Here is a 26,891-nt window from a genome sequence, read left to right on the forward strand (position 1 = left end):
GGGATCTTGTTACAGATTACAGAGGGAGGGAGGGATCTTGTTACAATTTACAGAGGGAGAGAAAGATCTTGTTCCAGTTTACAGAGGGTGGGAGGAATCTTGTTACAGTTTACAGGGGAATGGAGGGATCTTGTTACAAATTACACAGGGAGGGAGGGATGTTGTTACAGAGTTACAGAGGGAGGGAGGGATCTTGTTACAGTTTACAGAGGGAGGGAGGGATCTTGTTACAATTTACAGAGGGAGAGAAAGATCTTGTTACAGTTTACAGAGGGAGGGAGGGATCTTGTTACAGTGTTACAGGAGGAGGGAGGGATGTTGTTACAGAGTTACAGAGGGAGGGAGGGATCTTGTTACAGTTTACAGAGTGAGGGAGTTATATTGTTATACATTACAGAGGGAGGGAGAGATCTTGTTACAGAGTTACAGAAGGAGGGAGGGATCTTGTTACAGATTACAGAGGGAAGGAGGGATCTTGTTACATTTTGCAGAGGGGGATGGAGGGATCTTGTAACAGTTTACACAGGGAGGGAGGGATGTTGTTACAGAGTTACAGAGGGCGGGAGGGATCTTGTTATAGTTTACAGAGAGAGGGAGATATCTTGTTTCAGTTCACACAAGGTGGGCGGGATCCAGTTACAGTTTACAGAGGGAGGGAGGGATCTTGTTACATTTTACAGAGAGAGGGAGGTATCTTGTTACAGTTTACAGAGAGAGGGAGGGATCTTGTTACAGAGTTACAGAGGGAGGGAGGGATCTGGTTACAGTTTACAGAGGGAGTGCGGGATCTTGTTACAGTTTACAGAGGGAGGGAGGGATCTTGTTACAGTTTACAGAGGGAGGGAGGGATCTGGTTACAGTTTACAGAGGGAGGGAATGGTCTTGTTACAGTTTGCAGAGGGAGGGAGGGATCTTGCTACAGTGTTACAGAGGGAGAGAAGGATCTTGTTACAGAGGGAGGGAGGGATCTTGTTAGAGTTTACAGAGGGAGGGATGTTGTTACAGAGTTACAGTGGGAGGGAGTGATCTTGTTACAGTTTACAGAGGGAAGGAGGGATCTTGTTTCAGAGTTACAGAGGGAGGGAGGGATCATGTTACAGTTTACAGAAGGAGGGAGGGATCTTGCTACAGTTTTACAGAGGGAGGGAGGGATCTTGTTACAGAGTTACAGAGGGAGGGAGGATTCTTGTTACAGTTTACAGAGGGAGGGATCTTGTTACAGTTTACAGAGGGAGAGAAGGATCTTGTTACAGTTTGCAGAGGGAGGGAGGGATCTTGTTACAATTTACAGAGGGAGAGAAAGATCTTGTTACAGTTTACAGAGGGAGGGAGGGATCTTGTTACAGTGTACTGAGGGAGAGAAAGATCTTGTTACAGTTTACAGAGGGAGGGAGTGATCTTGTTACAGTTTACAGAGGGAGGGCTGGATCTTGTTACAGAGTTACAGAGGGAGGGAGGGATCTTGTCACAGTTTACTGAGGGAGAGAAGGATCTTGTTACAGTTTACAGAGGGAGGGAGGGATCTTGTTACAGTGTTACAGAGGAAGGGAGGGATCTTGTTACAGTTTACAGAGGGAAGGATCTTGTTACAGTTTGCAGAGGGAGGGAGGGATCTTGTTACAATTTACTGAGTGATGGAGGGATCTTGTTCCAGTTTACAGAGGGAGGAAGGGATCTTTTGTCAGTTTACAGAGGGAGGGAGGGATGTTGTTACAGAGTTACAGAGGGAGGGAGGGATCTTGTTACAGTTTGCAGAAGGAGAGAAGGATCTTGTTTCAGAGTTACAGAGGGAGGGAGGGATCTTGTTACAGTTTACAGAGGGAGGGAGGGATGTTATTACAGAGGGAGGAGAGAACTTGTTACAGTTTACAGAGGGAGGGAGCGATGTTATTACAGAGGGAGGAGGGAACTTGTTACAGTTTACAAAGGGAGGGATTTTGGTACAGTTTGCAAAGGGAGGGAGTGATCTTGTTACAGTAGACACAGAGATGGAGGGATCTTGTTACAGTTTACAGAGGGAGGGAGGGATCTTGTTACAGTAGACACAGAGAGGGAGGGATCTTGTTACAGTTTACAGAGGGAGGGAGGGATCTTGCGCAGGGGAAGTGGTTTTCTTGATGAAGTTATGGTTCGAAGTTTTGTGACTGTGCGTCTCTCTCTCTCTCTCTCTCGGTGTGTGTGTGTGTGTTTTCTGGCTGACGCTGAGCGTCTGTTTCTCGCCGCACTTTCTTTCCTGTTGGAGAAGTTTCCGTCAATGTGCGAGGCCAGGTCTGAGAGTCCACCCCCCTGAACCGTGAGGGTGTCCACCGTGTTGGCAGGTAGGCAGTGCCAGAGATGTGCCAGCTCGGCGATGCTCCAGTCCCCAGAGTCTGGGAGCGGGTCAGTGTCGGCCAAGAGCTTCCTCCCTTCACCCAATCTCTTGGGATGGTGATAAATCCCCCAGTTGGCCGGAGGGTCCAGGGGGACAGAGAGAGAGAGAGAGCCTCCCTGTGCACACCTGCAGACTGACCCAACTCTCCAGGGTAGTGCAGGAGCCCAGGGCACACTCCCCGAGTCAGTGGGTTACTGTTCCGCACCGATTCCGGCAGCAAACTGCTCTCCCTCCACATTGGGGTGGGGTGGGGTGGGGGGAGTGACCCAGGGCCTCCAAGGCCGGAGCTGGGCACACCCCACATCTCCCCAGGGTTGCCTGCATGTGCTGGTCCCCCTGAGACACTGCTCCAGCACTCAGCCATGTACACCTTGTACACCGTGTACTCCATGCTGTGTGGGTCTGGCAGTCCGGAACAACGCGCGGGCAACTCACTCTCTGCTCCTCCCAACACTCAGACACCCGGTCCCTGTCTGTCTACACTTAACCTGCCCTCACTCTGTGTCTCTATTATCCTCACTCTGTGTCTCTGTATTACCCTCCCTCTGTGTCCCTATTACCCTCTCTCTGTGTCTCTATTACCCTCCCTCTGTGTCTCTGTATTACCCTCCCTCTGTGTCTCTGTATTACCCTCCCTCTATGTCCCTATTACCCTCCCTCTGTGTCTCTGTATTACCCTCCCTCTGTGTCTCTATTACCCTCCCTCTGTGTCTCTGTATTACCCTCCCTCTGTGTCTCTATTACCCTCCCTCTGTGTCTCTATTACCCTCCCTCTGTGTCTCTGTATTACCCTCCCTCTGTGTCCCTATTACTCTCCCTCTGTGTCCCTATTACTCTCCCTCTGTGTCTCTGTATTACCCTCCCTCTGTATCTCTATTACCCTCCCTGTGTCTCTGTATTACCCTCCCTCTGTGTCTCTATTACCCTCCCTCTGTATCTCTGTATTACCCTCCCTCTGTGTCCCTATTACCCTCCCTCTGTGTCTCTGTATTACCCTCCCTCTGTGTCTCTATTACCCTCCCTCAGTATCTCTGTATTACCCTCCCTCTGGGTCCCTATTACTCTCCCTCTGTGTCTCTATTACCTTCCCTCTGTATCTCTATTACCCTCCCTCAGTGTCTCTGTATTACCCTCCCTCTGTGTCTCTATTACCCTCCCTCTGTATCTCTGTATTACCCTCCCTCTGTGTCCCTATTACCCTCCCTCTGTGTCTCTATTACCCTCCCTCTGTGTCCCTATTACCCTCCCTCTGTATCTCTATTACCCTCCCTCAGTGTCTCTGTATTACCCTCCCTCTGTGTCTCTATTACCCTCCCTCTGTGTCTCTGTATTACCCTCCCTCTGTGTCTCTATTACCCCTCCCTCTGTGTCCCTATTACCCTCCCTCTGTATCTCTATTACCCTCCCTCAGTGTCTCTGTATTACCCTCCCTCTGTGTCTCTATTACCCTCCCTCTGTATCTCTGTATTACCCTCCCTCTGTGTCCCTATTACCCTCCCTCTGTGTCCCTATTACCCTCCCTCTGTGTCTCTATTACCCTCCCTCAGTATCTCTGTATTACCCTCCCTCTGTGTCTCTATTACCCTCCCACTGTGTCTCTATTACACTCCAACTGTGTCTCTCTATTACCCTCCCTCTGTGTCTCTATTACCCTCCCTCTGTGTCTCTGTATTACCCTCCCTCTGTGTCTCTATTACCCTCCCTCTGTGTCTCTGTATTACCCTCCCTCTGTGTCTCTGTATTACCCTCCCTCTGTGTCCCTATTACCCTCCCTCTGTGTCTCTATTACCCCTCCCTCTGTGTCTCTGTATTACCCTCCCTCTGTGTCTCTGTATTCCCCTCCCTCTGTGTTTCTATTCCCCCCCCCGTGTCTCTATTCCCCTCTCTCTGTGTCTCTGTATTACCCTCCCTCTGTGTCTCTATTACCCCTCCCTCTGTGTCTCTGTATTACCCTCCCTCTGTGTCTCTGTATTCCCCTCCCTCTGTGTTTCTATTCCCCCCCCCCCGTGTCTCTATTCCCCTCTCTCTGTGTCTCTGTATTACCCTCCCTCTGTGTCTCTAATACCCTCCCTCTGTGTCTCTGTATTACCCTCCCTCTGTGTCTCTGTATTACCCTCCCTCTGTCTCCTTTTGACCCCCTCTCCCTGTCCCCATTATGCCCCTCCATCCCTATTACCTTGACTGTGCGTATCTCTTGCCATCACTCTCTGGCTGATTCATGGGTTGTTTTTCGGTGAGCTTTCAGTCGGGTCTGCCGCTGGACCCACATCCCAGCACAGCACATGCTGTACCACTCCCGCGATCGCTTGCAACGTCGTCCCTCCCTCACACCCGCCACCCCCTCGCATCCCCACACTGCTAACCCTCCGCACTGCCCAATCGTCACACAACCTTCTCTGACTAGAGCCAGCGCCAGCAGCTGGGTGACCCACTCTCAAATCCCTTGAAAGCATAACAAGAGCAGGGAGACTGTGAGCACCCTGCAGCCCTGAGTGCTCGGTTACCACTCCCTTGGGAAAGGCTGGTGTAGGCCGAAAGTACCTGATTGGTTTCTTTAAAGTCTGACCAAAATTAATGCAACAAGACAGGAAGCAAATTTACTCACTTAATGTATACTAGAGACATTATGCAAATTAATGAGTGAATCTGCTAACTTAAATGACACTATGTACTTATATATTTGAATAATTGTACAGGATGGTGGTGAGGCCTATTCTGGTCATCGTGTTTCGGGGAGGAGGTGGGAGAGGGTTCAGATTTGCCGATAGGCTGGGATTTATTTTCACTGGAGCATAGGAGGGTGACATTATTACAGAGACCGTCTTTTTCGAGACTCGGGGCTGTATTTTTAGGGTGAGAGGAGAAAGATTATAAAAGGACAGGCGAGGGGGGGCGACCTTTTTACGCAGAGGGTGGTTCGTGTGTGTGGAATACACTTCCAGAGGAGGTTGGGGATGCCGGCACCGTTACTCCATTTAAAAGACATTTGGATAAGGACATGAATAAGAAAGATTTGGAGGGACGTGGGCCGAGTGCAGGCAGATGGGACTAGTTTGGTTTGGGAACATGGTCAGCATGACCATGTTGGACCGAAGGGTCTGTTTCCATATGACTCTGTGACTGAGTGAGATTCACATTGTCTTGCTGAGTATCGGAGACATTGGTATTGGGTGCTCTGTCTGTGGCGACTGCAGCCCAACGGGGGAAAGTCCACGTCCCCAGTCTCACGATCCCGGTCCAATGGGTAAGGTCTGTCGAGTGGGATGGAGTCCCTGATATTAATACTGTTCTGATTAGGTGCTGTTTCACCATTTCACAGTTACCTCAGCCCTCAAAAGACAGGTTGAATACAAGTCGAGATGGTCCTATTTAAAAGGCACAAGCAGACAGGTCCCACTGCCCCTCCAGGTCAGCCATTTTCTCCTCTTGCCCCCCCCCCCCCGAGTAAAAACAGGCTGGTTTTGCATCGGGCCTGGTTTTCATGTATTTCTCCATTTTGATTTTTCATTGACCTGTCCAGTTAACCTTTAACCCGTCATGGTTGGGTTTGAAGAAATCAGTTTGGAGCCGACCGTGCCTCAAGTTCTGGAACTCTCTTGCTCAACCATTCCGCAAGAGTCTCAGGATGAACAGAGTGCTCAGTCAGATCCGGGCGGATCTGAATCTTAACCCGATCTGTCCACTCCTGGCCACTAACAGCTTCATCTCCGGACAATCCTTTGGTCATTCTGTAACTTGGCGTCAACTTCCGTCAGGTCAAGCTCCCGTGAAATGTCTTGGGGTGTCGTGTTGTGTGAGGAGGTGATATTTAAATGCAGGTTATTCTTGTTGCAGTTCCAGTAAATAACCATCTACCGCATCGCACATATCGAGGAACTGCACTGTATCCAAAGCTCCTCAGGTTGTGATAGGCTGCACTGTCAGAAAGAGCAAAAACATTTTATCACCATGTGTTTCCTGGCTGTCACAGCAACTCGATCTCGATGCACACAATTGCAGAATTGTTCGATGCTGAGGGAGTGTATTCAGCCCATGGTGCGTGCTCATTAGCTAAGTCTCATTATCTCGTCTTTTTCCTGTAACCCTGCACATTATTTCTATTCATTGCCTCTTGATTGCCTCGTTTGAACCCCCCCCGCCCCCCCCCCCAAACGGGCACATTTCCAAGCCATGTATTCCAGGTTAATCGCCCACTGAGTGAAGAAGGTTTTCACACAACGGTCATTCTCCTTTTTAAATAAAAGCCTTGTCACTCTCATCCCTTCTCCAAGTGGGTGGAATTTCTCCCTGCCGACCCTGCCCAGGTAAAGCCAAAAATTGTACACTTACGACAAGTAACAAGGTACCCCGAGGACAGTGTTAATGAGACAGAGGCAATGTCAGAGTTACAACAGCTGAGGAGTGGACAGACACTGTGAGAGAAACCCACAGAGCGAAGGTAATAGGAAGACGGTGAGGGTGAAATTCACCTGTGGTGAGATGCTGTTTAGTGGAGCTTGTTACAGCCTGGATAACTGTAGATCTGGAGACCACCAGGAGCAGGTAATTACTGATGTACAGTCCCTGAGGGGCGGGGGGAGTGTGGTCCCTGGTGGCCCCAGCTCAACCCTACCACCTTGTGGCCACCATCTTGGATGCCAAACGCCAACATCTCAGGGCCCACTCCAGGGGTCAGTGACCACCCTCACCCTAACTGCCCAGACCTTGGTATTAGAATGTACCAGCCTCTCGTATTAACGCACCTCAGGTCCACTTGAACCGTAACCCCCCGTGTGCTTTGGGGTACACAGGCAATGGCCATCACAAAGCTGGTGTATGGAGGGGTGAGGGGCACAGCAGCCCGGCCGTAATTACAGGGAAAACGACTTCGGGAGAGAATTCCAGAATTTTGGGTCCAATCCGGCTGACGCCAGGCGTAGCAGACATTGGGGTGAGGGGTGTGGGGGCACATGGCCAGATGGAGCCAAGTTGGAGAGACAGGGAGAGGGGGGGGGGCCGTGGGTGCCCAGAAAACAGGAATAGGTATTCCATCATGGAGCTGGTGGAGGCACGGGGAGGGGGTCGATTGACGGGGAGGGGGTCGATTGACGGGGAGGGGGTCGATTGACGGGGAGGGGGTCGATTGACGGGGAGGGGGAGGGATTCACGGGGACTGGGAGTTTCTGTGGCTCCGTGTGAGTGGGAGTTGGGGAGAGGCAACATTGAGGAAGGATTCGTGTTATGTTCAATTGATGACCCTCATGGGGAGGGGACTGGGGGGGGGGAGCGGTTTTGGAGCCATGTTTGCCTCATGGGGGTGAGGCTGCCTTTCACAGAATGGTTCTGGAATAGGGGAAGGCCAGTTGGCCCATCAGTCCTGTGCTGGCTCTCCAAATGAACAGCACAGCTTCTGACCAACATCTGGCCTTTTTCTCAATGCTTTTATTCAAATGATATTATTCAAATACTTTTATTCAAATTACCCTCTCATGGCCTCTGAATGCATCTGTTGAACCTGCCTCGAGCATATTTCTGGGTTGGGCATTCCACACCCGAACCACTCGCTGTCTGAGTTTGCTTTTCCTCACCTCACGTTTGCTTCTTTTGCAAATTACTTTAAATCCGAGCTGTCTGGTTCTCGATCCTTTTACAAGCCGGAATAGTTTATCCCGATCTACTCTGAACAGGTCTCCCCCAGGGATTTTGAAAGCTTCTCTCAAATCCCCCCCCCTGTCCTGACTTCTCCACTCTGAGGAAGACAGTCCCAACTCCTCATAACTGACGTGCCTCATCCTTGGAACTACCTTGGACGATCTCTCACGCTCTCTGTGCAATGCGTTCACTTCCTTCACCCCTCAGTAGTGCAGCACCCAGACAGTGCACTATCTGACCTCCAGCCAGTGTCCTGTATAAGTTCAGCATTACCTCCCTGTTCTTAAACTCTCTGCTCCACTTATGAAGTCTAGGATAGTGTTTGCTTTGTTAATCACCCTCTCTTCCTGTCCTGCCATCTTTAACAGGTTCTGTACATTTACAGAGAGGTCTCTCAGCTCCTGCAAGTACTTTAGAATTGGACCCTTTATTCTGCTGCTATAAAAATGCATCATTTCACATGTCTCTATTCTCTCGGCCCTCTGCACCTACCTGTTCATATCCTTTGAAGTTCTGTACTCTCCCCTTGACAAATTACGTTGCTCTCAAGTCTTGTATTATCGCATTGTCCCCTGCACACAGGGTCGGTACCATTTGTATTTATTAGGAAAAGCAACACCCCTGAGGATCTCTCACAATCAGTAGAGAGAGTATCGGGGCATCCTTAAGGTGGAGATGAGGAAGGGGAAGAGCAGGTAGGAGACAGTCTTAGCAGTTAGGGTGAAGGATGATCCACAAGTACATTCGGAGTAAAAGAACAGCTAAAGAGAGTTGGGCTCCTTAAAGATCAAACAGGCCATCTTTGTGTTGAAGCTCAGGAGATGGGGGAGATATTCAATGAATATTCAGCGTCAGTTTTGACTGTGGAGAAAATGAAAGCTAGAAGACTGGAAAATAGATATTGACGTTTTGGAAACAGTTCACATTACAAAAGAGGAAGTGCTAGAGGTCTTAGAAAATATAAAGGTGGGTACATCTCTCGGACCTGATCTCGTGTATCCTCGGACTTTGTGGAAAGTTTGTAGAGGGGGGGGGGAAGTCACAGCGCCCCTTGCAGAAATATTTATATCATCTATAATCATGGCTGCGGTGCTGAATGACTGGCGAGTGGCTGATGTAGTGTCTTTGTTTAAAGAAAAGAATGTAAGGGGAAGGCTGAAAACTACAGGCCTGTGAGGCTGACTTTGCTGGTGGGCAGGTTGTTGAGGTCATTCTGAAAGATAGGATTGTTATATTTATATTCGGAGAGGCAAGGAATGGTTAGGGATAGTCAGCATGGCTTTGAACAAGAGGGAAATCGTGTCTCACAGACTTGCCTGAGTTTTTTTGAGTGAGTAACCAAGATAAGGGCGGAACGGTAGACATCATTTACTTGGATTTTACTGAAGCTTTTGACAAAGTTCCAGGTGGTCGACTAATTAGTAAAGTTAGATCACCTAGGATTCAGGGTGAGCTAGCCGATTGGATTCAAATTTATCCTAACGCCAGGAGACAGACAGTGGGTGGTGGAGGGTTATTTTTCAAACTGGAGACCTGTGAGCATTTATATAAATGATTTAGGTGAGAACATAGGAGGTACGTTTGCTGATGACACCGGGATTGCTGGGAGAGGAGAAAGTGAAGATTACAAAGGGGTCATTTACAATTGGGTCAGTGGGCCGAGGAGTGGCAGGTGGACTTATACAATTAAAAGTAGGCCCTTGGGTAGTATTGTAGGATGTAGGGGTTTAAGTCCATAATTCTTTGAAGTTTACAGCCCATGGAGACGGGGTGGTTAAGAAGGCATTTAGCACATTTGCCTTCATTGCTCAGACCTTTGAGTATTGGAGTTGGAATGTCATGTTGAGGTTATACAGGACATTGGCTCTTCTGGGCTACTGTGTTCAGTTCTGGTCACCCTGTTATAGGAAGGATATTATTAAGGGTTCAGAGCTTTACCAGGACGTTGCTGGGAATGGAGGGTTGGAGGCAGAAGGAGAGGCTGGATAGGCTGGGACATGTGTCACTGGAGGGTAGGAGGCTCAGGGGTGACCTGACAAAGGTTTGTAAAATCCTAAGGGGTAGAGATAAGGTGAAAGGCAGGTGGCTTTTCATTGGGGTGGGGTTTTTTTCAGGACAAGGGGGCATGAGAGGAGAAAGATTTAAACAAGACATGGGGGGCAGCTGTTTTAAGCAGAGTGGTTTGTGTGTGGAATGAACCTCCAGAGGACGTGGTGGATGCAGGGTACAGCTGCAACTTCAAAGTTTCAAACTGCAGTTTCAAAGACATTTGAATAATGACTTGAACAAGAAATGTTTGGAGGGATATGGGCCAGGAGCAGGCAGTTGGGCCGAGTCTAGTTTGTGATTATGGACTGGTTGGACCGAAGGGTCTGTTTCTGTGCTGTATGACTCTGTGACTGTCCCTCGACTTAAAGCTGACGTACCTCCATGTAACACACCTGAGGTACATGGATTCGGTTTACTTGAGGAGCTCTGGTAGGGTTTTATTAAGTGAAACCTTGACAGATAGAGCCTTTGTCAAGGGCTTTAATGTGGAGTGGTTTGGGCTCCTGGTTTTGTGACGGCATTAGGCACGTGCTCTAACCTTGCTCTTTTCTCCCTGTCTCTCGGACAATGCTGCCTGCAGTGTTTCCACTGTCCCTTTTAAACCTTTTAAGCTCTGCCATGCTCACATGTCTGATATGTTTATCAAATGCCCTCCCGTGTCCCAGCACACCCACTGCGTTACCCTTCAGGAGCAGATGGCTGGTTTGTCAGGTTTTACACTCACCAGCCCTGGGGTTTTGTAGCTGTTCTGTCCCTCCTATCCAATACTTACACAGCTCTCAGTGACAGGAAGCTGAAATGATTTGGAGATGCCGGTGTTGGACTGGGGTGGACAAAGTTAAAAATCACCCAACACCAGGTTAGAGTCCAACAGGTTTATTTGGAAGCACTAACTTTTGGAGTGCTTTCTCTACACCCACCTGATGAAGGAGCAGCGCTCCGAAAGCTAGTGCTTCCAAATAAACCTGTTGGACTCTAACCTGGTGTTGGGTGATTTTTGACCGGGAGTCTGAGAAGCAGTGACAAGCTGTGGTTCAATTTTCGACAACATCTTTCACCGTAATATGAAGTTTTTATGCAGCCCACTGAGTGACTGAGGACTACACTTCACAGTGTTTTATCTTCATCCCAGAATTAGGCAGAGCAGCAATGATTCTACACATGGCAAGCTCGGAGAACGATCCAGATGGTTTGTAGGAGGGTCCAGCTCAGAACGCAGTGAGGCCAGGACAGAGCACAGACCGTGCAGAGTCGCTCTGTGGGCTGGTAAGGGAACTCCTATTGTGTTAGGTTCTCACCAAGGGTTTCACAATCTCAACAAACATCGCAGTGTCTCAGAGGCTGCTTTCTGGGGGGAAACGTATAATGTGAACACATGCACACACACATACACATACACACACACAGACACACACACACACAGACACATACACACACAGACACATACACACACACAGACATACACACAGACATACACAGACACACACATACATGCACACACACACACACATACACACAGACATACACAGACATACACACACACAGACACACACAGACAGACACACAGACATACACACACAGACAGACACACAGACATACACGCACACAGACACACACACAGACACGCACACAGACACACACACACACACACACACACACACAAAGACACAGACACACACATACATGCACACACACACACTCACACACACAGACACACATACGCACAGACACACACGCACACACACACACACACACTCACAGACACTCAGACACGCACACTCACAGACACACACACGCACGCACACACATGCACACACACACATGCACACACACGCATGCATACACACACACAGACACACACGCGCAGACACACACACACATACACACACACCCGCAGACACACAGACAGACACACACACACACTCATAGACACACACACACAGACAGACACACATACATATACACACATATACACACAGACACACACATACACACACACACATATACACACATACAGACACAGACACACACACACACACATATACACACAGACACACACGTACATACACACATATACACACACACAGACACACGCGCACACACACCCACACACACACAGATAGACACACACACGCGCACACACACACACAGACAGACACACACATATACACAGACACACACATATACACAGACACATATACACAGACAGATACACACACACACAGACACACGCACAGACAGACACGCGCACACACAGACAGACAGGCATGCACACACATACACACAGACAGACACACATACACACAGACACACACACAGACACAAACATACGGAGAGAGACACACACACACATACACACACAGTCACACACACAGATACATACACACACACAAACATACACACACACAGACAGACACACACACAGACACACACAAACAGACAGACACACACACAGGCACACACAGACAGACATACACACATACACACACGCACACAGACAGATACTGACACACACACACACAGTCACACACTCACACACACAGACACACACATACAGACACACACACATAGACACACACACAGACAGACACACACACACATACAGACACACACACATAGACACACACACAGACAGACACATACACAGACAGACACACACACAGACATACACGCGCACACAGACACACACACATACAGACACACATACAGACACACACAGATACACGCAGATACACACACATATACACACACATACACACACACAGACACACACACACAGATACACACACGGACACACAGACAGACACACACACAGGTACACACACACACAGACACGCACACACATACAGACAGACACACACACACAGACACACACGCGCACACAGACACACAGATACACACACATACACACACACAGACACACACGCACAGACACACGCACACACAGACAGACACACGCTCATGCACACACACACAGACACACATGCGCACATAGACACACACATACAGACACACACACAGACACACACAGACACACATGCGCACATAGACACACACATACAGACACACACACATACACACAGACACACACAGATACACGCACACAGACACGCACACATATACACACACACATATAGACACACACACGCACACACAGACACACACACACACAGACACACACACACACACATACACACACATACCCCACTGTATGTCTAGCTCCATGTCCTAGTTCTATGAGATTCCCGTGTCCCACTGCAGCACCACACTTGAATTCTGCACTGTGTCCGTCATACCCACCATAGACCGGGGGCTGCAGATTCCTGGGAACACCCCCACCTACATGTTCAGCTCCCAGCCCCTCACCAACCTGACTTGGAAATATATCACCGTTCCTTCACTGGGCCACAATCCTGGAATTCTCTCCCTCAGGGACAGTGTGGGTCAGCCTACAGCACATAGACTGCAGCGGCTCAAGAAGGCAGCTCACCCCCACCTTCTCAAGGGGCAACTAGGGATGGGCAATAAATGCTGGGCCCATCCAGGGACACCCACAGCTGTACTCCCTCTCACTCTATCACTGGATCCACCAGCTCTTTTCTCCTTGGATGTGAATGAATCATTGTTTAACGTGACGCCATGTTTGGCACAACATGATGGGCTGAAGGGCCTGTTTCTGTGCTGGACTGTTCTGTGTTCCCTTAAATCTATCCATTCTAATGGCCTCCATCACTCCATACTCTCACTCAGAGGAGAGATTTCTGCTGGATTCCCTGGGATACTTATTTGTGACTCTCTTCTTTCTATAATCCTTAGCTTTGGACCATCCGACAGCTCTGTGCCTCCTCCACACTGACTCTGTCAAACCCCCTGGGGATCAGGTCACATACTGGACTCAGACCGTTCAGTCTTTGCTGATAGCTACAGCCTCTCGGTCTTCATAGAGTCATAGAGATGTACAGCATGGAAACAGACCCTTCTGCCCAACCCATCCATGCTGACCCAGATATCCCAACCCAATCTAGTCCCACCTGCCAGCACCCGGCCCATATCCCTCCAAACCCTTCCTAATCATATACCCATCCAAATGCCTCTTAAATGTTACAATTGTACCAGCCTCCACCACATCCTCTGGCAGCTCATTCCATACACGTACCACCCTCTGCGTGAAAAAGTTGCCCCTTAGGTCCCTTTTATATCTTTCCCCTCTTACCCTAAACCTATGCCCTCTAGTTCTGGACTCCCTGACCTCAGGGAAAAGACTTTGTCTATTTATCCTATCCATGCCCCTCTATATTTTATAAACCTCTATAAGGTCACCCCTCAGCCTCCGACACTCCAGGGAAAACAGCCCCAGCCTGTTCAGCCTCTCCCTAGAGCTCAAATCCTCCAACCCTGGCAACATCCTTGTAAATCTTTTCTGAACCCTTTCAAGTTTCACAACATCTTTCCGATAGGAAGGAGACCAGAATTGCATGCAGTAATCCAACAGTGGCCTAACCAATGTCCTGTACAGCTGCAACATGACCTCCCAACTCCTGTACTCAATACTCTGACCAATAAAGGAAAGCATACCAAACGCCTTCTTCACTATCCTATCTACCTGCAACTCCACTTTCAAGGAGCTATGAACCTGCACTCCAAGGTCTCTTTGTTCAGCAACACTCCCTAAGACCTTACCTCGTCAATCTTTATCGCATGTTGCCCGATTCCAGTCAGTGCTTTTGAGGGACACAGGGCTCCAACGCGGGGCGTGGTGAGGGATGGAAGGAACAAAGACAACCAAGAAAGAGCTTCAGCAAGATGTTAAACACGCTGAAGGCTTTCAGTAAATGGGGGATGGGGTGTCGGAGGAGAGTAGTCGATTCCTGTTTATAGTCATTAACAATGACAGCAGCAGGTTCTGAGGATATATTAAGCGCCGCGAGTTGTTCGAATGCGTTACATTTATACCTGAGAACAGGAAGTCGAAAACTTTCCAAAAGGAATTCAGTGAGTACTTGGAAAGAGAAAGCAGTCCAGGGTAATGGGGGATGAGCAGGGCTGTCGGATTATGTGGATTGCTGTTCTGAAGAGCTAGCACGGGCATCAACGGGCTGAATGGCCTCACTCATTCTACGATGCCGTGATTTCCTTGTGCGGTTGAATCTAGGGCGTCGGGGTATGGCCCGGGGAGGTGCTTGTGAACTGACAAAGCTTTCCGGAAGCTGCAGGAAGTTAGGGAAGTGTAACACTTGCTGCCTCCCAGCCGCCCCGGGCTGGGTCTGAGTCCTTTACTTTATCAGCAGAGTGGAGCCCAATACTCCCTGTCTCTGGGATCAGCCTGGGCAGGTGAGAGGCACAACCTTCTTTAAAGCTGTGACTAAGTTTAACACAGTGTGTAACCGTCACTCTGTGTGGGGTGGCGGGGGGGGTCAAAGGCAGTGGGAACCATGCTGCTGCTGCTCAACAGAAACAAGTCTTTTTATAAAAGCTACTTCCTGATATTGTGTGGAGCACACTAAACAACTTCCCTGTTGTCCCGTCACATGACCTCAGGCAGTGAGGACAGCTATGGCTAGAACCTTCCAGAACCGTTCCCACTGGAAAAGGAAAAAGTTAGAAACGACGCAGAGCAAACCGCAGGGTGAGCGCAGCTGAGACCTTGTTTCTCTTGGGCTGTGTGGCCAATACGCCAAGCTGCTTCCCCAATGACCTTCCCTCCATCATAAGGTCAGAAGTGGGGGTGTTCGCCAATGATTGGACAGTGTTCAGCACCGTTTGCCACTCCTCAGATTCGGAAGCAGTCCATGTTCAAGTGCAACACAGTCGGGACAATGTCCAAGCTTGGGTTGACAAGTGGTGAGTAACATACACACCACACAAATGCCAGGCTGTGACCATCACCAACACGAGACAATCCAACCACCGCCCGCTGACATTCAACAGTGTCACCATCACTGAGTCCCCCAATATCAACATCCTGGGGGTCACCATTGACCAGCAACCCAACTAGACTCATCATATAAACATAGTGGGTACACGAGCAGGTCAAAGGCTCGGAATACACACACACACACACACACAGACAGATACGCGCACACACGCACACACAGATACACACACACACAGACACACAAACACAGACACACACACACACAGACACACACACAGACAGACAGATACACGCACACACAGATACACACAGACACACACACACAGATACACACACACACAGACAGACAGACACACGCGCACACAGACACGCACACAGATACACACACACACACACACGGACACACACACACAGATACACACACACGCGCACACAGATATACACACACACACATACACACACACAGATACACAGACACACACACATATACACACACACATATAGACACACACACGCACACACAGACACACATACACACAGACACACACACACACACATACACACACACACCCCACTGTATGTCTAGCTCCATGTCCTAGTTCTATGAGATTCCCGTGTCTCCCTGCAGCACCACACTTGAATTCTGCACTGTGTCCGTCATACCCACCATAGACCGGGGGCTGCAGATTCCTGGGAACACCCCCACCTACATGTTCAGCTCCCAGCCCCTCACCATCCTGACTTGGAAATATATCACCGTTCCTTCACTGGGCCACAATCCTGGAATTCTCTCCCTTCACTGGGCCACAATCCTGGAATTCTCTCCCTCAGGGACAGTGTGGGTCGGCCTACAGCACATGGACTGCAGCGGCTCAAGAAGGCAGCTCACCCCCACCTTCTCAAGGGGCAACTAGGGATGGGCAATAAATGCTGGGCCCATCCAGGGACACCCACCTTCTGAGAATGAATCTAAATAAAGCAAAATAGTTTGGATGAAAGTCACTGCTGTTGGTATTGCTGTCCAGTTTTATGAATCCCTCTGTATTCCTCCAGTTCTTGCCTTACTCTGTGGACATGCCTTCAGCCGCCCCCTCCCCAAACGCTCGAATTCCCTCTCTGAACGGCTCAATCCCACGTCTTGTGTAAGATGCCCCTTTCTCTTTCCCGCAGCTTCTGGACGTTGTCCTGATAAAAGCCCGATGATGCCGCTTTTAAAAATTCATTCGCCGGATGTCGCTGGCTCAGTTGGCATTTATTGTCCATCCCTAGTTGCCCAGAGGGCCGTTCAGAGCCAGCCAGCCACGTTGCTGTGGGTCTGGAGTCACGTGTTAGGCCCGATTGGGTAAGGATGGCTTGAAGGCCTTTAGTGACCCAGATGGGTCTTCCCTGACGATTGGTAATTTTCCGTGATAATCAGTCCAGTGGAGCTCCTCGGTGCGGGGGGAAGGGCGGTGGGGGGGGGTTTTGTTGCTGCTGAAGGCGCTACGTAAATGTAGACATGCTGGTTGTTGTTGTTACAGGTCCAGCGGTGATCAAGGGCGAAGGTTGAGGAGATGGCAATGGAGGTGACAAGGCCCAAAATGGACGCAGCTCCCAAAGCCCTACAGGGCGTCAAGCAGCGGATCTCCACGGTGACATCGCCTCTGAGGGCAGCCTATCGGATTCGCCACAAATACCTGGTCATGAAGAGGCGGAGGGTGGCTGCAGAGCGCAGCGAGGCCTCAGGGCTGGAGGGCCGCTACCTGCCCGCCAAAGGCCCGGAGCTGTTGGAGCGCGCCTTCAAGCACAGAGCCAAGCCGGCCGAACATTTCACCTTCGAGAAGGTGCCCGTCAAAACCGCGAAGAGGCGGCGCTCCAGCAAGAGGCGCAAGGTGCTGTACCCGAGTGATACCAGGAGGTACCTGCCTGAGGAGAAGAAGAGCAAGGCCAAGAACTGCCTGTTCCTGCTGAGCCTGATCGTCTTCTTTCAGATCTACAACGCCATCGAGAACCTGGATGATAACGTGCTGAAGTATGACCTGGCCGGGTTGGAGAAGACGCTGAAGAGGGAGGTGTTTGGTCAGACCGTGGCGATTGACTCCCTGCTGGATTTGCTGGGGGACTACCTGGCCACTCACATTCACGACAAGCCACTGTTGCTGTCTTTGAACGGTCCTAGTGGGGTCGGGAAGAGCCTGACGGGGAGGCTGCTGGGGAAGCACTTCCGCGCGGTGCTGGGCGACGAGCTGGTACTGCAGTATTTCGTGCTGCACCACTGCCCAGGACAGGACAACGGCACCGCCTGCCTGCAGGAGCTGGCGGGGGGCATTGCCAGCGTGGTGAGGCAGGCGGAGGAAGAGGAGAAGATCCCTCTGCTCATCTTCGATGAGGTGGAGTACATGCAGCCGGCCTTGCTGGACTTCCTGCGGGGTTACCTGCAGCCGGGTCAGCCCAACGAGTTCCTCAACGCGGTCTACGTCTTGATCAGCAGTTACGGGCAGGGCGAGATCACCAAGTTTGTGCTCCAGAACGCCTCCAGCGGCCTGGCCAGGGGGCCCCCCGGGGCGGAAGAACTCCTCCTCATTGTTCAGTCGTCGCTGAGCCAGTTCCACCCCCTCTGGGACCACGCCGAAATCGTCCCGTTCACTCTCCTTGAGAGGAGCCACATCGAGGGCTGCTTCCTGGAGGCGATGATGAGAGAGGGGCACTACCCGGAGCCCGCCCAGCTCAGTGACCTCTCCAGGGAGTTGAATTACTACACAGCGGGGGGTTACCAGTATTCTGTTCACGGCTGCAAGTACGTGGGCCCCAGGGTGAGCTTGTTGCACTGAGTGCACAGGTTCCCGCGCCGTGTGCCAAGCCAATGTCACCGGGGCTTGGCATCTCCCAGGTTTGGCTGGCTCCACTGGGCATCCACCCCCCCCCCCCCCGCCCCCTGGCGGGGGTGGGGGGCTCACACACTAAGTATTTCAGGAGAGGCAGAGTGAGGGTCTGGGGGTAGGTGGGCTGTCATCATGCCCCAGCCTGTATTCAGCAGTGAGATTGACCAGCCCCGGTCACTGGTCCCTCGAGGGTCACTGATTCATACCGACCGAGAGCAGTCGATGTGATAGTGAACTGGGTAACAGAGAGAGAGAGAGAGAGAGAGACAGGGGGCATCCGACAGCCTGAGAGAGATGGCATTGCAAAAGGGGCACCCCCACACCACGGTCACTCTCACCGCGGTCACTCTCTCACCATGGTTACTGTCTCACCACAGTTACCGTCACCATGGTCACTCCCACACCACAGTCACTCCTTCACCGCGGTCACTCTCTTACCACGGTCACTCTCTTACCGCGGTCACTCTCACCACGGTCACTCCCTCACCATGGTCACTCTCTTACCGCAGTCACTGTCTCACCACGGTCACTGTCACCATGGTCACTCCCACACCACGGTCACTCCCACACCACGGTCACTCCCTCACCATGGTCATTCTTTCACTGTGGTCACTCCCTTACCACGGTCAGTCTCTCACCACAGTCACTCCCACACCACAGTCACCCTCTACCATGGTCACTCTCTCGCCACGGTCACTCCCACACCACGGTCACTCCCTCACCACTGTCACTCCCTTACCGCGGTCACTCACACTGCGGTCGCTCCTTCACCACGGTCACTCCCACACCGCGGTCACTCTCTCACTATGGTCACTCCCACACCGTGGTCACTCCCTCACCGCGGTCACTCTCACACCGCGGTCACTCCCTCACCACGGTCACTCCCTCACCGTGGTCACTCCCACACCGCGGTCACTCCCACACCGCGGTCACTCCCTCACTGCGGTCACTCCCTCACCACAGTCACTCACACACCGCGGTCACTCCCTCACCGCGGTCCCTCCCTCACCGCGGTCACTCCCTCACCGCGGTCAATCCCACACTGCGGTCACTCCCTCACCGCGGTCACTCCCTCACTGCGGTCACTCCCACACTGCGGTCACTCCCTCACTGCGGTCACTCCCACACCGCGGTCACTCCCACACCACGGTCTCTCCCTCACCGCGGTCACTCCCACACTGCGGTCACTCCCACACCGCGGTCACTCCCTCACTGCGGTCACTCCCACACTGCGGTCACTCCCTCACCGCGGTCCCTCCCTCACCGCGGTCCCTCCCTCACCGCGGTCACTACCACACCGCGGTCACTCCCTCACTGCGGTCACTCCCACACCGTGGTCACCCCCTCACTGCGGTCACTCCCACACTGCGGTCACTCCCTCACTGCGGTCACTCCCTCACTGCGGTCACTCCCACACCATGGTCACTCCCACACTGCTCAGTCATATTTACCATGATCTGTGTCGTGTTGGTGTTGGAATGGCCTGTTGTGGTCAGTCAGGGGTCAGGTTCCTCACAATGGAGAGAGTTATATCATCAATCACTGCAACAATATTGAACAAACATCAGACAGACCAGTCTCTCTCTCTTTCTCCCTCGCTCTCTCTTTCCCTCCGTCTCTCTCTCTCCCTCCCCCCTCTCTCTCTCTCTCAGACCTCTGGTCCATCCAGCAGATTCTGCTGAGGGAACAGCTGTAGGAGTGACACTGTGGGAGACACAGGGGGAGACGGTGGGGGTGACACTGGGGGAGACAGCGGGGTGACACGAGGGGAGACACGGGGGCGGTGACACTGGGGGAGACGCGGGGGGGTGACACTGGGGGAGACACTTGGGGAGACAGCGGGGTGACATGGGGGGGGTGACACTGGGGGAGACATGGGGGGGGTGACACTGGGGAAGACAGTGGGGTGACACGAGGGGAGACACTGGAGGGGTGACACTGGGGGAGAGACACTGGAGGAGACAGCAGGATGATACGGGAGACACTGGGGGAGACACGGGGGGGGTGACACTGGGGGCGACAGCGGGGTGACACGAGGGGAGACACTGGGGGAGATAGTTGGAGTGACACTGGGGGAGACAGTGCTATGTTTCCAAGCCCAAGTTGCCAGAGTGGTTGGGACGTGTCCAGATGAACATAACCGTGCTGGTTTGATCATTGATGGGTTTTGATGACAGTCTTAGAGGCTGCTTCCCATCAGTAAACTCGACCAGTTTGGAGACTGGACAAGAGCTCAGCACTTCCATTCCTTGGCTCTGCTTCAGGAGGGCCTGCAGGTTGGTGAGAGGATCCAGGTTACCAGCCTCTCGGAGAAAGAATGAGTCAGTCAGCCATCCCCACTCTCTGGCAATCAGGATCTTTCAATATCTGAGTCCGTGCCAGGTCCAGGCTGAGTTTGGATCTGTTCTGAATTTGTTGATCGACAGCACCGTGTTGAAACCTTCAATAATGTCAGACACGGAAGCTGGCGCAGTCGCTTTCTCAAATCTGTTAAATCTGGAGTTTTTGTCGTGCGGGGGTGAGCCTTAGTCCAGGACTCTTCACACTGGCTTGCTCTGATGTTCCATTAAGTGCCCAGTTGCACAAGAGGTTCATAAAGACCACAAGGATGTATCTCAAACCCTGCGTGCATGTGATGGACAATTCATAGCACAAGCACAGAGTACGTCTGCCTGTTATATCTGTAATGATTTTACCTCTCCTGTAATATAGAAATCACTGGTTACCACACACTAGAAATAGAGGGAAAGGTTACTGTACATTGGTATCAGCTTTGATCTTTCCCAATTAAAATGTTCCAGAATCCATTAACTACTGACTCCTTCTCATCGACCAAGCGTGTTATCTCTTCAACATGTTCTGACAAATTTGTCAAACGTAATTTGTCTTTGCTTATTTGCACAGTGGCTCAGTGGTTAGCACTGCTGCCTCCCAGCGCCAGGGACCTGGGTTCGATTCCAGCCTCGGGCCACTCTCTGTGAGGAGTTTGCACGTTCTCCCCGTGTCTGTGTGGGTTTGCTCCGGTTTCCTCCCACAGTCTAAAGGTGTCCAGCTCAGGTGGATTGGCCAGGCTAAATTGCCCACAGTGCCCTGGGATATGCAGGCTGGGTGAATGAGCCATGGGAAATGTAACGTTATAGGGTAGGTCTGGGAGGGACGCTCCTCAGAGGGTCAGTATGGACCGAATGGCCTGCGTCCTGACTGTTTCATAAACCATGTAGACTCTGATTGCATTCCTATTAGTTAAACCTCTTGCTAATACCCCTCCTTAACGATGGTTTCCAGTATTTTCCTCAGGATACCTGCTCGGCAATCAGGGTGATCGTTCCTGCTTTCTGCATCCTCCTTTTATTAATTGGGATCTTTCTAGAATCTAAGGATTTTTGGAAGATTGCAAATCACTATCTCTGTAGCCACTTCCTTTAACACACTCGGGATAAAGTCCGTCAGGTCTAAGGGAAGTGTTAGTCCTATTGGCTTTCTTGGTTCTTTCCTTGTCCTCATGATGATCCTTGTTTGAAATCCCCAGCTCCCTTTGTCCACTGCTTTCCCACTTTGATTGTTCCATGATGAAATTAGATTGAAAATCCCTTTCAAAGTCTCTGCCAATACCTTGGATAGCCATTAATCTTACCCTAGGAGAGTCGAGAGTGTGGGTTGCTGGGAAAGCGCAGCAGGTCAGGCAGCATCTGGGGAGCATTCCGTGTCGATTCTCCTGCTCCTCGGCTGCTGCCTGACCTGCTGCGCTTTTCCAGCAACCCACACTCTCGACTCTGATCTGCAGACCTCACTTGCATCACCGTTTATAGACTTGTAGAGACTTCCATTGTCTGTTTAACATTCCTTCCTCGTTTCCTTCCAAAACTGTAACTTCTCCCTGTAGATTTTATTTTCAAGTCTTCCTTTGCTGGTTTTTAATTTTTTTTTAATCTTACTGTATATCTTTTCTTTCAATTTGATATGATCCTTAATTTCCGGGATTAGCCGTGAATGGTGTATCCTCCTCCAAATAATTATTCTTTCTCGATAGAGTAGACTTGCTGATGATCCCGGGATCAATGCTGAAGCTGGTTTTGTAGAAAAAGGTACCTATTGCTTATTGTCTAAGTCTACTTCACCCAACTCTGACTTCACAGCCTTGATTTAATTCGAAGACACTAATTTCAGATCCCAAATCTCTAATCCTCAAACTAAATGTGAAATGTTATTATCTTGCCCGGAGGATGCTTTCCTATGAAGTCATTAATTAACCCTATCTCGTTATATATTAACAGTTCTAAAATAGCCTACTTCCTGTTGGCTCTCGAATACATTGTCCTAACTACAATCTCACATTCCAGGCTACCTTTGTCGATTTGATCCGTCCAATCTCTGTGAAGATTTAGATCTCTCACAATGATCGAGTTCCCATCAGTTCTTGATGTGGAGATGCCGGTGTTGGACTGGGGTGTACACAGTTAAAAAATCACACGACACCAGGTTATAGTCCAACAGGTTTAATTGGAAACACTAGCTTTCGGAGTGACGCTCCTTCACCAGGTGGTTGTGACAATCACCTGATGAAGGAGCATCGCTCCGAAAACTAGTGCTTCCAATTAAACCTGTTGGACTCTAACCTGGTGTTGTGTGATTTTTAACTCTATCAGTTCTTAATGCATGCTCTGTCCTACAGCGTAGCCCACAGCCCCCTTCACCCAGCGTCAATTGCTGTCACCATGCTAACTGATTTGACACCTTGATCGTCTGAAACAAGATCATTTCCCATGACGGTACTGCTCCAATTTTTAATATGAAAGTTGCTCCCCTTTCTTTTCCTTTCTTCTGGCTCTTGCTAAAAGTTGAAGACCTTTGAATATTCCGTTCTCAGCCTTGCTCACGATGGAACCACGCCTCTCTGATGGCTGTCACGCAGTCAGGTTTCAAGTTGTGCAAGGCAGAAGTGGGCACTGCAGACGCTGGAGATCAGAGTCAAGATCAGAGCGGTGCTGGAAAAGCGCAGCAGGTCAGGCAGCATCCGAGGAGCGGGAAAATCGACGCTTCGGGCAAAAGTCTTTCATCAGGAATGAAGCCTGACCTGCTGTGCTTTTCCAGCCGCGCTCCAATTTCTAGCTGGGCCAACAGTTTATGTCTCGTGTTACAATCTCCGTTCAGCTTTTTAAAAAGTCTTTCATTCTGTCCATTTTCACTATGTTCCCAGCACCGACGGTCCATCACCCTCTGGTTAGCGTTACCCAGATTGGGCCCCTTCCCAGCACTATGTCCCGTATCCTGCACTACTGCATGGTCTTGTCCAATCTCTGAAACTTCCCAAACTCCTTCCCCCCCCCCCCCCCCCCCCCCCCCCATGGGGATGGTGATGGTGGAAGGGGGAGGGTAATAGTGAATGGATAAAGGTTGGAGAAGGTGGGGGGGGGGTGGGGGGTTGAACTGCCTGTGTTTGAGGGAGCTCGATAGGCCAGCCAGCCTACTCTTCTCCAGGTCTACACAATAGACTGGCCCAGAATGGGGCAATTCACTCAAGAGCTGAATGGGAAACCTTTCCTGAAGATGGGAAATCCCAGCAACTCTTTCATGTGAAACCTTCAGCTAGGAATCTACCACTGGCATTGGGTGTTTAATGAGGGTGGGGGTAGGATGGGAATCCTAAAGATTATCAACAATGATTCCCCATTCCCCAAACTCAACTCCCATCTAACCGCACAACAGCGTGGTGGCTCACTGCTGCCTCACAGCACCAGGGACCCAGGTTCGATTCTACTCTCAGGCGACTGTCTGTGTGGAGTTTCCACATTCTCCCTGTGTCTGCGTGGGTTTCCTCCGGGTGCTCCGGTCTCCTCCCACAGTCCAAAGGTGTGCAGGTTCGGGTGGATTGATCATGCTAAATTGTCCGTAATGTCCAGTGAGATGTGCAGGCTAGGTGGGTTAGCTACGGGAAATACAGGGTTACAGGGAGAGGGTAGGTGGGTGAGCCTGGGTGCGATGTTCTTCAGAGGATCAGTGTGGACTCGATGGGCCGAATGGCTTGCTTCCACTCTGTGAATCTGGATTTTATGAATTCAGAAAACCCACTCTGCATTGGATATAGTCCAGTTCAGAGTGTAACACTGGAGCAGATAGTGGTCAGAGTTGGAGCGAGCGTGTGGTAATTATCTGGTTACAGCTCTGACTAGCAATACTCCCCGGGCTGTGAGGCTGTTACAGTGCTCCGGCTGTTGTTATGTTTGAGTAGGGACTGTGTCTGTGCTCTCCAAGGTGGCAGGACTCAGTGTAACATGTTTGTTCAGTGGGTGTGATCTAATCAGAAGGATTAGTGATTCCGGTTCAGATAACTGGGCTTGGTTCACACGCGTGCACACACACGTATACACACACACACCAACGCACACACACCAACACACACACACACACACGTATACACACACACACCAACACACACACACACCAACGCACACACACCAACACACACACACACACACGTATACACACACACACCAACGCACACACACCAACACACACACACACGTATACACACACACACCAACACACACACACCAACACACACACACACGTATACACACACACACCAACACACACACACCAACACACACACAACACACACACACACACCAACACACACACACCAACACACACACAACACACACACACACACCAACACACACACACCAACACACACACACACCAACACACACACACCAACACACACACAACACACACACACACACCAACACACACACACGTATACACACACACCAACACACACACACCAACACACACACACACGTATACACACACACACCAACACACACACACACACACCAACACACACACACGTATACACACACACACACCAACACACACACACCAACACACACACACCAACACACACACACACCAACACACACACACACACCAACACACACACCAACACACACACACCAACACACACACACACCAACACACACACACCAACACACACACACACAACACACACACACACACCAACACACACACACCAACACACACACAACACACACACACCAACACACACACACCAACACACACACACGTATACACACACAGACCAACACACACACACCAACACACACACAACACACACACAACACACACACACACACCAACACACACATACCAACACACACACACACGTATACACACACACACACCAACACACACACACCAACACACACACAGACCAACACACACACACAACACACACACACACCAACACACACACACACCAACACACACACACACCAACACACACACGTATACACACACACACCAACACACACACACCAACACACACACACACACCAACACACACAACACACACACACACCAACACACACACACACACGTATACACACACACACCAACACACACACACACCAACACACACACACCAACACACACACACCAACACACACACACCAACACACACACACGTATACACACATACACCAACACACACACACCAACACACACACACCAACACACACACACACACACGTATACACACACACACCAACACACACACACCAACACACACACACACGTATACACACACACACCAACACACACACACACCAACACACACACACAACACACACACACACACCAACACACACACACAACACACACACACACACCAACACACACACACCAACACACACACCAACACACACACACACCAACACACACACACCAACACACACACACAACACACACACACACCAACACACACACACCAACACACACACACACCAACACACACACAACACACACACCAACACACACACACCAACACACACACACAACACACACACACCAACACACACACACACAACACACACACACGTATACACACACACAACACACACACACACCAACGCGCACACACCAACACACACACACAACACACACACACCAACACACACACCAACACACACACACCAACACACACACACACCAACACACACACACACCAACACACACACACCAACACACACACAACACACACACACACCAACACACACACACCAACACACACACACCAACACAC

The 26,891-nt window shown here is 50.6% G+C and overlaps 1 protein-coding gene across 6 annotated transcripts in view; it reads left to right on the forward strand.

Annotated features, from left to right (window-relative positions):
* Positions 1 to 18,829, forward strand: part of LOC140469636 (torsin-4A-A-like) — a 284,746-nt gene extending 265,917 nt beyond the window's left edge. The window contains exons 1-3 of one of the 6 annotated variants that reach the window (XM_072566330.1): positions 2,090 to 2,318; positions 11,184 to 11,317; positions 17,447 to 18,829. In XM_072566330.1, the coding sequence (XP_072422431.1) occupies positions 17,480 to 18,736 (1,257 nt within the window). In that variant the 5' untranslated portion in view covers positions 2,090 to 2,318; positions 11,184 to 11,317; positions 17,447 to 17,479 and the 3' untranslated portion in view covers positions 18,737 to 18,829. Of the gene's footprint in view, positions 1 to 2,089; positions 2,319 to 8,738; positions 8,969 to 11,183; positions 11,318 to 15,225; positions 15,383 to 15,739; positions 15,893 to 17,446 lie in introns of those variants that run through there. The other 5 variants (XM_072566331.1, XM_072566332.1, XM_072566335.1 and 2 more) reach the window with 5 other exon arrangements.
* Positions 18,830 to 26,891: the final 8,062 nt, after the last annotated feature.

This window comes from Chiloscyllium punctatum, chromosome 49 (assembly GCF_047496795.1).
Source record: "Chiloscyllium punctatum isolate Juve2018m chromosome 49, sChiPun1.3, whole genome shotgun sequence".
NCBI lineage: Eukaryota > Metazoa > Chordata > Chondrichthyes > Orectolobiformes > Hemiscylliidae > Chiloscyllium > Chiloscyllium punctatum.